General features: G+C 33.1%; 3 protein-coding genes across 6 annotated transcripts; 1 reads left to right on the top strand and 2 right to left on the bottom strand.

Moving 5' to 3' along the window:
* Nucleotides 1-3,792: 3,792 nt before the first annotated feature.
* On the top strand, nt 3,793-4,455 carry LOC122592211 (F-box/LRR-repeat protein At3g26922-like). The gene has a single exon (XM_043764409.1). It carries the CDS (start codon nt 3,793-3,795, stop codon nt 4,453-4,455), a length of 663 nt encoding a protein of 220 aa, XP_043620344.1.
* Nucleotides 4,456-5,691: 1,236 nt separating this feature from the next.
* Nucleotides 5,692-10,801, bottom strand: LOC122594116 (chromatin assembly factor 1 subunit FAS2). The gene is made up of 12 exons (XM_043766591.1): nt 10,572-10,801; nt 9,781-9,895; nt 9,029-9,055; nt 8,873-8,945; nt 8,559-8,662; nt 8,253-8,467; nt 8,067-8,163; nt 7,610-7,682; nt 7,363-7,451; nt 6,819-6,957; nt 6,505-6,605; nt 5,692-6,082 (listed from the first exon to the last, which is right to left on the bottom strand). Exons 1-12 carry the CDS (start codon nt 10,683-10,685, stop codon nt 5,859-5,861), a joined length of 1,371 nt encoding a protein of 456 aa, XP_043622526.1. The 5' UTR covers nt 10,686-10,801; the 3' UTR covers nt 5,692-5,858.
* A 1,697-nt stretch (nt 10,802-12,498) lies between these two features.
* Nucleotides 12,499-16,924, bottom strand: LOC122592353. Of its 4 annotated transcripts, none has more exons than XM_043764557.1 (4): nt 16,793-16,924; nt 15,149-15,387; nt 14,726-14,827; nt 12,499-13,398 (listed from the first exon to the last, which is right to left on the bottom strand). In XM_043764557.1, exons 2-4 carry the CDS (start codon nt 15,330-15,332, stop codon nt 12,719-12,721), a joined length of 966 nt encoding a protein of 321 aa, XP_043620492.1. In that variant the 5' UTR covers nt 15,333-15,387; nt 16,793-16,924; the 3' UTR covers nt 12,499-12,718. The 4 variants fall into 4 exon arrangements, with proteins under 4 accessions (XP_043620492.1, XP_043620493.1, XP_043620494.1 ...); XM_043764558.1 differs by having other exon boundaries at nt 16,797-16,924; XM_043764559.1 differs by having other exon boundaries at nt 16,801-16,924.
* Nucleotides 16,925-16,942: the final 18 nt, after the last annotated feature.

Here is a 16,942-nt window from a genome sequence, read left to right as displayed (position 1 = left end):
TTGGGTCTGTTGACCCACAAACACCTTTCGGTTCTAGTCCCAGGTGGATCCTTTGTAAATATATTGAGTGGATTTGTGTAATTGCATTCCAAAAAGAACATGTATTCAGTAATTACCACTTTGGCAACTTTCAACCCACATATGTTTCCTTTTTAGCCATTTTCTGACCCATTTGACCTGTTAAAGTAAAACATAACCATGTAGACTCATTCATAAGTAATGAAACAGCATAGTTGGATCAGTGGTAAACACCCTTGTCTCTGGAGACAGAGGTTATGGGTTCGATCCTCATCCCATGCAAAGGTTGGAGGGCCTTTTCTACCATTTAGGTAGAAACTAAAAGCAGCCTCTCTACTTAGGTAGAGGTAAGGTCTGCCTACATCTTAACCTCCCTCATACACCGGTATTGTGGCTCAAAACCCGCGGAAGGCGGCACTGAGCAGTTACTTACTTACTTACTCATTCATAAGTAACTAGATAACCCGGTCGTTGACCGGGTTAGAAACAATAAAATATATTGATAAAGCATACAAAACACGATCAACTTCATCTCATAAAATCTTAAACAAATTAAAATAGTCTTACATTAAAATCGTCATTGGTATAAGACGGAGATCGCAAAGATATTTAAATTTAGTTGTCTTAACCAGACCGCGTTAGATTGTTTTTTCGTCAAACTAAACCTCTTGACAAAAACCCTTGTCATCCAAGAATCTGGACAGAGATACTCACCCAGACATTTCAAATTACAACATGATTGTTTTTAAATTAATAGAATAAGTATTGTACCTGTGTATTGTTATCAATTCAATTTTGTTCTTTTATGTATATTGCCATATTGGACGTAGATTTGATAAGATTGGACATTTACCATGATTAAAAATGGAATTGATTTAATCTTGTATGAGTTGTCAATTTTGATATTTTTTTTTATTTTGTACCAAACTATTTTTGCAAAATCTAAATTTTTTCTTCTATTTATTGTCGGTATTAATTGATATCAATTATCGATTTTAAAAATTCTTTACTTTCAAGAGTACTATCTAGAATTATATGTACAATAGTTTATATTAATGCAATATTGTCTTGTTGTAAGTATTATAAAATTTAATTATTAAATTAAATCTATGTGACATTGACTTTCCAAAAAAAAAATCTATGTGACATTGAATTTATTTTTTACATGATAATGATAATTGTAACTAAATGAGGCTAAAAAGAAAAAAAAACACATGTATAAAATATATGAAACAAAAACCATTCCCATATATTTTTTTTTAGAACAACAAAATGTAATTAAAATTAAAATCATTAAGCAACACGCTTAATGACATAACAAAAGCACAATTACATATTATCTATATCTATAAAAAGAAACACAATACCCCTTGAGACTTAAGGGGCTAATATTGCAAAAATGTTATATTATATATATAAAAAATTTAAATATATATATGAGGGAAGTGAAGGTGTGCTGTTAGGCACTTAAGTTGAGTGAAATCCCTCACATGTTGATTTTTTAATCCGTAAAAAACATGGGGGCCCATTATTTATTCATTATATATTTATGGATTAAGAAATTAGCATGTAAAAGGATTTAACCCAATTTATGTGCATAACAGCACCACCTTCGGTTTTCCCTATATATATAAAACTTAAATCTACAATGTTAATAAAAAATAAACAACTTTATTAAATAACAAAAAAAAAATGATAGATTTTCATCGGTGTCTTCCTCTATCAGTATAACTGATTCTGCTCTTGAGATTGGCTTTCATACATTTGATAAATGGGATGTCATCATCATCATCTAATAAATGTACCACAATCAAAATCATCCTATAAAAGAAAATGGAACAGTAAAAAGAGTTGGATAGTATTTTTAAATAAAGGTATTGTTAAATAGAATTTCACACTATTAGATATATAAAGTGCTTTTGAATACATACATACTCATTAATCTTAGAAATGTCATTTCGTGAGAGCTTAATATGCATCATCCAAAAGCTTTTCACCATCCTACAAAAATAAATGAGAAAAAAAAAAAATCACAGTTAATCTTTTGCTAAACATTACTACTTTATTAGTTACAATTTATTCAAGACATGACTTCATTCAAGTAAAATGCGAATTCATTTCTCTTTACATTCTGTACGTGGTCGATGTCTTGAACATCCTACAAAAAAACATGAACAACATACATATAATTAGTTAAAGCAATAACATTCTATGAAGAAATATATGAATATAAAAACAAACTATATTTTTTATCTTGTTGTTCAAACTTATGATAGTATTCAAATGAAAAGTATAGGTTCGTGATTTTTATAGTGTAATTGATCAAATCTCTTATTCATTTATAAAGATTCTAATAAAGATTCTAATACTAATATTAATTAAGAATGTTTCAGCAAAGAAATTTTTTTAGTTTTTTTTGCCGTGTAGTTTTAGTTGTCATTCTTAATGTCTTGTTTAATAGAATTTAAAGCTTTCCATGTTTAGCCATTTGACTTTTAAACTATATTGTGTTTGCCGTATTTTGTTGTTTGTTTAGTTGTGTTGTTGTTAGTTTGTGTTATATAATTTGAAACTCACCAAACTTATATTTTGACTTTTAATTTGAATGGTTAGGAGTTTGTTGTTAATTATTTTCAATGGCTTAGATTAAAAGTAAAAGACTATTTTTTTCTCTTTGTTGTGATGACAATAAATATATATAATGGGCTTATATTGCAAATTCTGGTGAGGAGTGAGGACTGCCAACAATAAAATAGAAGTGAACCTGAAAAGAAGACACGTACTCCTAAATCATTGTCCTCAAATTCCACAAGCGTACAATAACCATCTTGTGAAGACACTGCCAAGAACTTGGCTGTAAAGGACCTAATTGATCAAAAAAAGAAAAGGGAAGTAAATAGAATATCGCAAACTTGAACATCTTGTTACATGTTTAATTTAAACAATTTTCCGCATGCTGCTTATTTTTCTCTTTTCCAGTCACTTCTTTTCACAAGGCAAAATTTTTGAAGCTTAGCGTGATTGACGAACAAGTCATCTTCACCCATTATCCTGGAACAGATAGATTATATGTATAAAATTGGGATAAAGACCTGAGAATGTAATGAACTATACACAAATGTTTATGTTGTGTAATGAACTATTTGGATGCTTATTGTATGTAATAAACTTTCAAATTCAGGTTATTGGATGTATCCGACTAATAAAAAACCTACAAGTGTCAGCTTATATGGTTGTCATATATACCTGGTACATCCAATAACCAGGATATTGTCATTTGGCATCGAAAGTCCTCCCACTCATATGAATTGCCCGGCCCACTCCGAAAAAACTCATATAAGCAAAAAATCTCAAATATTTTTACACTATTTCGGAAACTCAAGCACATCCTAGGTGTTCCGGTTCCATCATCGGGCTATTTTATAGTGGGATTCCTTGTATATGAAAGCCCTTCCAAGTTGGGTAGTTCCACCCATGCCTAACGGACTTAAACTATTACTTGAAATTAGGAAAGTTGACTAAATTATCAGTATCAGTATCCATATATATTGAATAGGGATTAGTTTCCCCGAATGTAACAAGTTGCTTACATACAATACACATAACTTTAGTTTTTTCCTACTATAGACATTTGATCAAAGATAGTTACATTTTAGGAAACTAATCCCTGTTGAATATTCATTCGCAAATATATATATCCCTTACAACACATACTATACCGCAAAAAAGTCGATCGAAAGAAAACGAAATCAAGAGCCAAATAAGGCTGATGTCATGATCAATATTAATAAGAAGAAGATCAAACCTACTACACGATATGCAACACACAAATTAGTAAAAGCGACAAATCAATATGTTGAAGAAGAAGAAGACAGACTCACAAACTTGCCCGAACCCCTGAAGGTTCATATTCTGTCGTTGCTTCGCCTCAAACAGGCCATTCGAACATCTGCGTTATCGAAATCATGGATTTCTTTATGGACTTTGATCCCCAATCTCGATATCGACCCCTACGGTTCTGTTACTTATAAAGAAGGTGATTTCAATGAGATAGTTACAAAGATTTTAGATTGTCGTGATAAATCCGTAAAGTTAAACAAGGTAACCTTGCACCATTATGTATCATCTAGTTCCAAGATTTGGAAAACTGTATTTGGTTATGCGCTTTCCAATGGTGTCAAAGAATTGATAGCATCTATCGGTAGTTTTGAAAACGGGGGAGCTTGGCCAGATTGCTTGCACGATCATACCGGTTTGGATTCCTTAACACGCTTGAAACTAAAGAGCGATACAAAAATCAGTTGCCGGTTTTTGGGACAAAGCAGCAGATCGTTCAAGAACCTGACCAATCTATATCTACGTGGGGCAATTATTACGAATAATGCTGATTCGTTCTCAGGGTTCCTTGCTTTGGAGAAGCTAACTTTGTGCCGTTAATGTTGTTATAAAGATGATTACAGTTTGCCGTTCCAAAAAAAAGAAAAGAGAAAAAGATGATTATAGTTTGACTGTACGTGCTTCACAACTTTCAGCATTAACCATCAAGTGCTCCTATTCTTGTAGGCTTGATCATTGTGAGCTTTCGACTTCCAAACTCAGAATCTTCAAGTATCGGACTGTTGTCCGTACTTTCCCAGTGTTCACAACCCCTCCTCCTCAAGCTCTTCCCGTTCTTGATGAGTTCGTCTTCGATCATCAAGGACCATCATTATGTAGTTTTGTAGGGGTCAGGCGCCAGAAGCAACTTTTTCATCAAGTGATCAATATTTGGGACTTTTCACAATGCCAAATCCCTTACGATTTCCAAGTATACTGTTGAGCTTTTGTCCCTGTTTCCCAAGGAATTGATGATGGTTGGATGTTCACCATTCCGGGGTTTGAAGTTTTTGAAGTCGGATCGTGAAATACCTTCGGAAGTTCAAGATTACTTGCTCCAATACTGTGCTGATGCAAAAATTAGTGTGGTAAAGATTAAGCACGGGTTCTTTTAAAATAGTTCTCCAAACAATCACACTGTTTCTTTTAAATTTAATACTAGATTTTAGACCCACTAAACACGAGGTTTACGATATTATCAATATTAGATTTTCATACATTTAATTCATAAAAGCTTATAATTTTGAAAATCTAACGTTCTAAGTGTTATACTTTACAAGTTGTAGTACAATATTCGTCACTGTCATTATTAGCTGAGACATATTCATGACATTGTTTGTCATAGTTATTACACAAACACATGCTACAATAAATTCTCCATTATACAATTTTTTGAAACAAGTTGTACTCATAATATGATATTATTATGATTGATAATTAAGAATTAAAATATAAACATATTTGTGATCCTGACATTCAAATATATATACTTGATCATAATACGAATATATTTATTTTCAATCACTTGTCCTGTGATAATTAAATAACAGGTTGTTTTCATATTCCTTAATAACAATTAACACTCTTGATTTAAGTGACAATTATAACTTTAAAAAATTAAATATAAATATTTTTGTAAGTTTGATGACAAAAGATTAAGATTAAGATAAATAGATATAGACTCTTTGATGACGACTCAATACAAAAACATGTAAGTTAGAAGCGTTTATATAATATCTAGAAACTTAAACATCTAAGATTAAGACTATATTTGTAATCTGAAAAGTTCAAGAGGCCTTGATGAGGAATTTTAGAACTTAAAAGAAAACTACAGTAAGTTGGACCAATATGCATTTGTGATATCTGGGGACTCTGAATGGATTACGTCTACTTTCAGCCCAAATATTTAAAACGAACAATACAATTTTGTACGGATAAAACATGCCACCTTCTATAGGCTCAACTCAATCTATGGCCATGGGTGTGATTCTTCTTTTGGCTGGTTGTTTTCCTTCTTGTTTCTCAGTATTTACCAAGCTAGGTTGCGCTGATTTTCCTTCCTGTTTATGTGCTTCCATAGCATCAACATTTGTAATTTCATTCACTTTCTTGATCTCTCTTGTTCTTTCCATGCTCTCAACATCATGGGCGATGAGTGTGTGTCGATCTGCTGCAATTTGCTCATCTCCTGATCAAATAAAGCAAAAGATATTCAATTGCCTCCGCAAACAAAAACAAAAATTAGAGGGGGCTAAATGGTTAGCTTGGGTGAGTTGACACACTCTCAAACCAGTTTTTTTCTATTTCTTATAAACAAGTATTGTGTCAAATACGATTACAATAACTACATTCTTACTCCCATGGTGAATACTTTGTAAAATTAAGTTAAAGATATCACGCGGATTTGCGTAATTGCATTTCTAAAAAACATGTAATGAGTATTTACACTTTGGTAACTTTCAACCCATTTAACACGTTTTCTTCTTAGCCATTTTCTTACTCATTTGACTCGCTATAGTAAAACATAATCAAATAGCTTTCATAAGTAATGGGTTAATATTACAAAATCTAAGAGTACTGCCAAGTGCCAACAATAAAATAAAAGTGAACCTGAAAAGGAGACAGGTACTCCCAATTCATCGTTCTCAAATTCCACAAGCGTGCAATAACCATCTTGTGAAGACAGTGCCAAGAACTTGGCTGTGGGGGACCTAGTTAATCAAAAATTGGGAAGAAAATAGAGAATCACAAACTTCATGAAGCATCTTGTTACATGTTTAATCTAAACATTTTCCACATGCGGCTTCTTTTTTCTTTTCTAATCACTTCTTTCACAAGGCAAAAATTTTGAAGCTTAGCGTGATTGACAGTCAATTTTTTACCCAATACTTTGGAATAGATAAATTAGATGCATAAAATATTACCATGCAATATCTGTTATGGCTGCATAGTGAAGTCCAGCTAAGACTGTTATAGGCTCAATGCCTTCCGTGTCATACACATATAACGAATTTAACGTGGCAATCGCAAAAATCAACCGATATGGAAGCTTGAAAGATGAAGCTGCATGATACAAAAATAATGACTAAGATTAGCATGTTACTCATTTGAAACTGGCATCAATGGTTCAACTAAAGGTCGCAAATTAAACCCATCTACTTATCAACGGCTCCATTTGGATTATGTTCACCGTAATAGAGAAAACGGGTGAGCTCGACAAATTGAAATATATAGTGGCCAAAGTACAACTGTATTTGTAATGTATAAGTCATATTATTTCAAGAGTTAAACTATTATTTAAAAAATCTGACTTTAAGCATCATACTTGACCAACTACTTATTCCTAAAACACTGGCCAGTCAACAACCCAGCTAGACTTGCCCAGAATTATTTACCAATTTTGACCTAATGCCCGATCCATCAGACCCGTCCATTTTGCCACCTCCGCTCGGAAAAATAAAAACTTACATAAGCTCAACCCACGAAGGCTGAAGGCCAGGGGACAGAACCGCACTGCTACAACAGCTTTACTGGCACTAGGAAGCATCAATGTAGGCCTGTAATATCAAAGTACAAAAACAATGAAAAATGAACTTGGAACTAAAAGGGAGAAAAATTTATTAACTGTTAGCACTAATTATTTTTCAAAATTCATTTTTAACACTAATACCAAAGGTTCAATAACAATGAAATAATGAAAACAAACATATCTTGCCTTGACAGGTCTTTTCTTGACAAAACATAAGAGGTGTTGACAGGTTCAGAAGTGGGCGAGAGTTTGTATAAACCTGTATCATAGTCATGTTTATATCAGCAGAACCAAGACAAAATAAAAATAAAACACATTATGTTTACTCCATCTACTTATTAACTTGTAACAGATAAGAAATTACATTAAGCGTAAGCTGCAAGTTAAGATATAACTTTAGAAAAAATCAAGCAATACCAGAGAATAAAAGTAAATGTCTTGTTAAGACCAAATGTTCTCATAAGAGATCTCAAGTTCGAACGTCACTGGGTAACATCTTGGGAGTGGCTAAGAAAAAGGTTCGGACACATCACAGGGATACCACGGTTAGGCCACGTATATCTGAGTCAAAGACTCAATTTCCCCGGGTAGCCTAGATAGGAAAACCTCCTCACATAAATGTCTGAAATCAAGATAAGCTTACCAGCAGGCACAAGAAGAAATGAACCATCAGGTGACCATGCTAGTCTTCTAAAAAAAGATGGCAGTGTCTCGTCATGAAAAAGGTGGTGTTTAGCAGACTGCATGAATATCACATCTTAACTCATTAACTGCAATCATTAAGGAAGAAACATGAAAATAAAAGAGCTCAAGTTGATCAGTTTCTGACCTTGGATTCTTCTAACACTTGTGGTTCCACTTTTGTAAGGACATGCTGGCATACAAAATTTAGCTTCTCACTTCCTTTAGTTTTATTTTGTGGTTTATTGACATATACACGACATGTTCTATCTGAACTGAGCGAAGCAGCATACTTATTCAAGGGATCCCATGCTACACCTTGAACATAATGAAAATGACCATCTAAAATCTGATGAACAGACCCTGATAGAAAAACAAAAAATATAATCAGATAATCTCCACCTAGAGTTTGATATTGATATATCACGCTTCAGATTTCAATCATTCGTGTTACCTTTATATACATCCCATATTATACACGAATTATCCACTGATCCAGATATGAGAAATGTACCATCAGGAGACCACTCGAGGTCCAATACATCTTTTCGATGAAACCTGTCTAGTAATATATCAGCTAAGATTATAAGAAATAAATTTACCAAAAAGACCATCCTTGTATGAGAGAAACGTTCTTTTTGGAAAACTATCACAGGCATCATTTTTCTTAAATAAACTAACCAGATTTACCAATTCCCATCCTAGATAAGAAATCTCCTTGAATGCCATATGTTATGTATAGATGCATATGCAAATAAGAGGACTTACGACAGTGTCTTGAGGACCTTCCATGCATGACCCGAATCAGAATTGTGCAGCTTCCATATTATTAGCTCGCCGCCTACATTAACAAAAAAACTGAAACAATAATTTTTATATATGGAAGAAAATAATGTATTACTGAATCAGGTTAACAACTCATACCATCAGCACCGGAGGCGAGAAACTCTCCTGCAAGTATCAGATGGAGATTACTTTAAAATGATAATGTAAACTAGAAATCTGGATACAAATAACTTAAAACTCACAAACCAGCAAACTTTAAATGTTAAAAAGATGAAGATTCAAGTTTACCATTTACCCGCTTACAATAAAGGTATAAGTTTCTGATGTAGATTGTAGAAACATCTTGATATCATTTTCTTTATTTTTGACTATCCTTTTCTTTACTTTTGACTCTTGAATTTCCTAATGCATTTAATTTATTGTCATGATTCCCTACTATAAATTGGGATCAAAGTTATGTTTTCTAATCAGCATTTTTAGATATATGAAAAGTCATTTTCTCCCTATCCACAAGTGTGTGTGTTAGTGTGTGAAATTCCCGATTATCATTATTTATTTGGAATCAACGATAATCAAAAGAATTGTTCCTAGCATTTGCGTGAATCAACAAGTGCAATTAGTTATCTCATTTTTATCTCTACATCAGTTTCTCTCTTTCTCTCCGTCGTTTCTTTTAATACCATTTTTTGCAACACTAGATGACACTCTTTGTATAGAGTGACCAAACTTAGTACTTTAAAATATATACATAACGATATATGCTTATCATTTAAGTGATTAAGTGAAATATGAAAGAGAAAAGAAAATGTACACATGCATAGTTCTAAGTAAGCAGTCAATGTCAAAATAAATATACGCAGAAACGTGACTCGAAATGATGTAAGGATTACCGGAAGGCGAAAAACGGATAACATTAACAGCCGATCCATGATAAGAAAGACTGTTTTGATAAGTAGCTGTAGGCACTTTCTTTTCCCCTTCTTCAGATGGGCCTATCAACCACAGCTGCACAATTCCATTTCCACATAGATATAATTTTAATATTATATTTATAGTCACAAAAACCCTAAAAGTATACAAATACAACTTAACTATCTTTATACAGATGATTATATCTATGCAAGGGAAAGTACCCTCGCGTTGCGGCGGTGAGATGGTGGGAGTGATAGATCATAGAGTGTGATAGGTCATAGTAGGTGATATGTCATAGTGTGATAGCCAAATGCCTTAGCCGTACGGCTCCGCCCTCGGATTTAAAAATTCGTCGAAAGGATATCGAATGACATCTCTAATAAAAGAGCATGAAACAATTATATAATTTATCGATGTACGGTTTTTGAGATAAAAGTTTTTGAATGATGTAGAGGAGTAATATGATTTATGGAGGAGGGAGAAGAATTAGTAGTTGAGATTCAAGAAGAGAGATCAATGAGTGGTTGAGATTTCTTCTAAGGATAATGACAAAGGTATTTTGGGGTTTTTAATTACTTAAAGTTGAAAAAATGGAGGGAACAAATCTTTATAATGTAAGTAGAGAAGTAGAGATATTCACAAAACATGATTACGCTTAATAATCTGGATTCTACATCAGTTTGACCAAATGTTGACTCACAATTAACTTAACTTACACACATATACATACAGAAGATAGATACATAATATAAATGGGGAAAAATGGAACCTTGATGTCGAAATCGGCGCCGGCGGTGGCGAGAAGGCCGGAAAAAGGGTGGAAATCTAGGGTTAAGACGGGCTTCGTGTCGTGCCAATTGATCTGAAGCGTACCTCCTTTCATCTTTCTGATTTGATTTATATTAGGTATAATATAGATTGAATCGTCCAAAGGATTAGGGTTAGTGTTATTTTACATGTGAGTTGGTTTTTAGAAAGAGGGGAAGAAAAGGGGGGAGAATATAGAGGCCAAAGAGTATATTATCTATTTGGCGGGAACGTTATGTCATAGGGTTTGGTATTCACGCGCCAAAATAAGTGTTATCTTTAAAAAAATTCTACCCAAACTACCCATCTTTTTATTTACTAATTTAATATCTCAACCTAATATATTTATAATACCCTTAATAAAATTGTTAACAACATCTATATAGCTATATAAACAAACTACCCGTCTAAAATTTAACATCTATCTTTAAAATCTCTAATTTACCCTTTTAATCTATACTACCATCAAACATTTTATCCCTGAAATTCTAAAAAATACCCTTACAAAAAAAGTCGTACGCGTGTCTCTTCCCTTCTCTGAAGTTGCTCACATAGTATACTAAAAAAGCACACATGCGTTTCCGAATTTAATAATCAATCAACATAAAAACCGTTCACTCTAAAACAACAAAGACGGTTTGCACTTTCAGCCGAACTAAGAAACACTTAAGTTGAATCATACATTCATGTACTAACACGGCACCGCGACTTAACAAACGTTTTTTTCCTATGGTCCGCCACATCGCGCGGGTAGAAGGATAGTACAACAACCCTAAACCCTTAAAATAACTACAATATTTCATTTTATATCAAATACTTTTATATTAAAAATCACACCAATCAACATCACCGACATCACCACCACTCGTTGCCGCCACTACCACCGCCCTCCATCACCATTAGTGCACCGCCGCATCTTGCAGGCTCATTTAACAATGTAAGTAAGTCAAGTAACCATAAAAGATCTTAACTTCATATATATGGGCTGGTTATATGTATTTAACTTACTTATGATGAGTTTCTATTAGTTTTTTTTTTTAAATCTTTGAGTGATAGAGTTTTTCATCAAGAGTTTTAAATTGGGTGTCTATTCGAAGAGTGCATTCCCTAATACTATATGTTAAACCGTCTGGTGTTCATGAGTAATTCACACATTTTTTTTAATAAAAAAAACAAAAAACAATGGAACTAGGAAGCTTGTAAATGAGTCTAGTTGAGTTTAAGTCAAGCATACTTTGATATTGATTCGTAGGGTCATTAAGCCTTAGCGTACGAATTTGGTTTTGCTCGTTTACTTTAAACATATTCTAGTTTGATTTTTAAGTAGTTTAGTAGATGGTACTATGGATATTATGTATGTATGGTAATTTAAGACAATCTTTATTCATGTTTTTTAAGAGAAAGCTCATTCTATGTAAAAAAGTTTTTAATGTGTATCCGAAAGATAAATCAATGTTGTTTGAAGCATATATTTATAGATATCTGAATCTATATATATTATGATTTGAAAAAATTAAACTCTGAATGATATTTGTTTGATGTTTTTCCAACAGATACGAAAAAGTCTCTTTGGTTTTGTAATATATATGAGTTTTATTTTATATAACTTTATTCAAACATACGGAGTAATATTTAGAAGATTTTTTAATTAAGAGTCGAGTAATATTTTATCTCATCACTTAAAGAACACTTGTAACATCATATTGGAAAAGAGTTTGTACATACATTTGTGTTTATGGTAAAAATAGGTTGTTTGGTGATCACCTCCCTGTAAAAATGCACATCTACATGTAACATAGTTTCATATCATCATAAAGATGCATTTGTGATGCACAAAAATCACAATCAAATCTACAGACTACAGATACTCCTATCTACGGCAATTAATATATAAAACAAGAAAACTGGATCCCAAAAATATGAAACATCAAAACATTACTATTCTCATCTCATTGTTGAGCTTCTAAGGATCCATGTACCGTATTCATCCACGGTTTTCTTCTACGTATTCACACCAAATCATAAGACAACTTAAATAGAAAAACACCCAAAAGGCAAAATTGAAGCTTACTGGAGAAAGAATACACAAGAAAGTTAAAATAAAAAACCCTACAAAATATTTGGTACTTGAGAATCCAACCTATGCTGCAATTCCTTGACCTTCAAAGAAAGCTCAGATTTCTGCTCCTTGTAATTCTGAAGAAGATAATCTTTCCCTTCTATCAATTCTTTTAACTCCCCTACTTCCCTTTTCAACATCTCAACTTTATCATCAAAACTGCTCTCGACCTCTACATAACCATTTGAACTTCCATATGGTTTTTCAGCGGATCCTGGTTGTCCAACACAAATATCGGCAATTGCCTTTCTTAGTCTCTGAATTTCTCTTTCTGAATCAAAAAGATCCCTATTTGCAGCTTCTAAGAGTGATTGCAGATGGTCTGAATGGGAACGCTGGGAGCTTAAAGAATTTCGCAATTCGGCTATTTGATCTTGCATTTCCAGTATCATGTCATCCCGTCTTTTCAACTGTTGTCTCAGTTTTTGAATTACTTCACGTTTGCTGAAAATGTCAGAACCTGAATCAGAGACACATGGAGAGTCTGAGCTGTTTGACTGGTGGAATGGCTTCTGAGGTAGTTCAAGTCTGTCGGGCGAGGATGCCCACATTACACCGTTTTCTTTGTTGTAAACCGGTGCCGAGACAGTCACTAGAGGGAGTCCCATTTCTGCTTCTGTATGCAACTGGCCGTTGTGTTGTGGCTTAATCTCGCTGTCACCTTCGGTTCCTGTTTGTAAAGTTAAATAGAGACTATGACAACAGTATAAGATTTGTAATTATATATACTGCCTAAGATATCATAGACATTTCACTTATTAAAAACATAGAGCATAATTCACATTATGAATATGATAACATTCGTAGTACGAAGTAGTGTAGGAAGAAAAAGAAAAAAAAAACATAACAAGAAAATTTAACAAATCGGTCAAATGACAAGATCTTAGAATTATTCCAAAGGGTGCCAAAATGCAAGATAAAAGAAAGATAATCTAAAAGAGCGTATCGAAGCCACAATTGTCTTCTAGAAACAACCTACATTACACACACACACACACACCTCCATTTGGGCTTGGACTAAATGTTCATATTTCAAAGTTCAAATGCACAAAAGTATCAAGACACAAGAAATTGATTAAACAAGCAAAAGACATATGGCAGACTACAGACACTGCAAATATATGTAAGGCATCAATCAGTTAACGCTTTGCCAGAGAGTAGCATGTAACTTTTTATTTCAGAACCAAAGTTAAATACAGCAAAAGAACAATCCAAATTTACAAACTGAAGTTGAAGAACTCGAGCATTCAAATGTCAAGTAGGGGTATGAATCACAGTTTCATACGAAGTTATGAGCATAGGTATGGGTATTTGCAGTTCAGTCATGTGGAATCTATCCACATGTTCGCTTTCGCTTAAGCCACGAAATTGATAGCATAAAGTTAATCTCATTTCAGTTAACTCAATTTTCAGTTAACCGGTGCTTTGGTTACATCAACCAATATAAGCACAAGAAAACTGAACAAAATCATAGATGTATTGATTCCATAACAAGCATTGATACTCGTTAAGCATTCATCAACCCTCATATATAAGAAATGAATATATATGTTTCTAAACCAAAATAAGATAAAAACAATTACTTGGAGCTTTTAGACTTTACCAAAATAATTAGCGTTGGGATATTCTAATTAGTTTGTCCAAAGGTTTGTTTTTTGGCCTAGAGAGAGATGTAGTAAAATTTACAAGTACTTTACAAAGGAGAGGATGCAATGAAATTAGTCAATTCTGAAGCTTTAAGAAAAGATATAAGGCATTACCATTTCTTTTTGCACCATAAGAAGAGTACAGTTACAAGAAAAAGGATAAACAATTTGACCCAGCTCTCTTAGACGTACCAGACAATATTTACTTACTAACATCTAAGTAACACCTCATATATAAGTTCCAAATATAGCAAAAAGTGAGTCTTGTATCCAAAAGCTAAAGATAGTTTAATAAACATAAAATAAAATATAGCAGACTGTCAACTTTAATAGACCTGCACTAGTTCATACCTGAAACACAATTGAAGCAACCATCATCCTGTTCAAAACAATACAAGTTTGAGTGTGAACAACATTTCCCTGCCCTCTTTCTGCCCGCATGTTTCCCATTTTCTGCAGTCCAAAATAGCAAAAACTCAAAAACAGTACAAGATAAAGACTAAAGGCGACGTTTTCAGCTATCTCTAACGGGTTCCAACTTCTGGATCATTTAACTCAAATACTACAGATTATAATCGAGATAATATAACTTTCTGACCATGGTTGACAAGCTAATTATTAATATCGAAGTTGAACAATGTGTTACGGGACGACCCAGCCCATACAAAACCACCCATTATGACTCAAACCTGTTTTGACTCATTACCAAACCACCAAATTTACCACCTCTAGATTAGACAAAAAAGTGAAGTCACTTCAGAGCTAATAACATACCTTTCAAACCATTGTTCATTTTTTGTGGCTGCCTTGAGTCGAGAACCTGTTTAAGCCTATAACCAAGACGAACCGATAGTGTACTTAATAAAGCGCCACCTGCTATTAGAATCCAGTTTGGGCCTTGACCCTGCAACTTTTTCCCCCTCTGTGCACCCAGCATCTCATTGCTATTTGGTTTCATTTTTTGGTGCTACTCACAAAACGCATGAAAAAGTTTGTTCATCCAGATATATAACCTACATATGTGTTTCATGATAATCGTGTCAGTACCACCAGCACTAAAAGTATGTTGTGCAATATCAAAACGCATTTGACAAGGCTTCACACGTGAAAACCATGTTTTACTTGTACTTCACAAAAAAGAATGAATCATATAGAGCCAATGATCTACAAAAAACACGCATTTGACATATTACAGCATACAAAGAAAAAAAAGGGTGAAAATACTATGATTTATCAAATTACAATATAAACGAAAGCAAGATAAAACGAACAGTTGCAGAAAAAGCTTTAGAAAATGGAAACGTTTGGTACAGAGCATAAAAAAGAAGTATATAATCCGTTACATATAAAATGTCTGGTAACAAGATTCATCGAGTCCAGTTTGTAAAGTCTTGTAAAAGTAACAGCAAGTATAAAACAGGGTATGTGATAACACAATAAGATATAGAAGCATCAGATGGAAGTAACCACACATCAAGAACATTGGTTACCGAACATAAGCAAACGAAAGACATGTCCGAAGGGGAAAAAATGCAAAAAGGATATATGAAACACGGTAACCATTTCTAAAGTTCGTTCCTCGAGGATAAGAAATCACCATTTGTTATTGATTTAAAATTAATCAACGTGTTTATAGATTTTGTTCAAATGGCAACACTGCAACTTGAAAAGCAATTATGAGGAGGGATGCTAACGGTACTTTCCTAATAACGATATCAATCAAAATATTACCTAAACTGCCCTACACTCTCAACATTCAACTAATTCACAGAAACACAAAAAATACATATTTAATTCAACTCCAACACATCGAAAATTATCTAATTACGGCACTACCACGCAACAACACCTAGAATCTAAATTGAGAAAATAACAGAATATCACATTCATAAGACCTTCCACTTAACTGTAACCCAACAGAATGAAATCAAGTACAAGCCTAATATTATTTTAATAACAATAAATGAATCACAATAAAAAGGGGGAAAACTGAGTTACCTGATGAAATGAAACAATTAAAAATCATGAAAATATAAAGAGATTATTATAAGGTAAAAGCATATACTGTAAATAATTGAAATGAAAAGTAATAGGTTATGGTGTATAAATTAGGGTTTTATTTAAATTGATAAAAATAGAGTATATAACAGGACCTTTAATAATAATTATTAATTAACAAAAAAAAAAAAGGAAAAGTGGAAGTATTGTGGAGGACAAAAGTGGAGTGAAATAGACAGATAATATATGCGTGAAGCTCATATCTTCTGTTTATTATTAGCAAATATATATATAAATAATACTAGTATAAAATATATCCACATGTAGTCATTCATAGATATAGATATAGATACATACATTATATGTGTGTTAATATTATAATTAATAATGGATAAAAAAAATAGCTATTGAGAAACTTACTTACATACATGTGGTAACCCAGCGATTATAATTAGGTTAGATATGGGGATGACCACCGGAAGACAGACGGCCGATCGAAAGGGGCGGAAGAAGGTGGGTAAGGAGTAGACAGAAGCGGCGGGAGGTGGGAGATTATAATATATTTATTCA

Source organism: Erigeron canadensis, chromosome 3, assembly GCF_010389155.1.
Source record: "Erigeron canadensis isolate Cc75 chromosome 3, C_canadensis_v1, whole genome shotgun sequence".
Lineage (NCBI taxonomy): Eukaryota > Viridiplantae > Streptophyta > Magnoliopsida > Asterales > Asteraceae > Erigeron > Erigeron canadensis.
The sequence above is the reverse complement of the archived record's forward strand: the minus strand, read 5'-3'. Positions and strand labels throughout refer to the sequence as shown.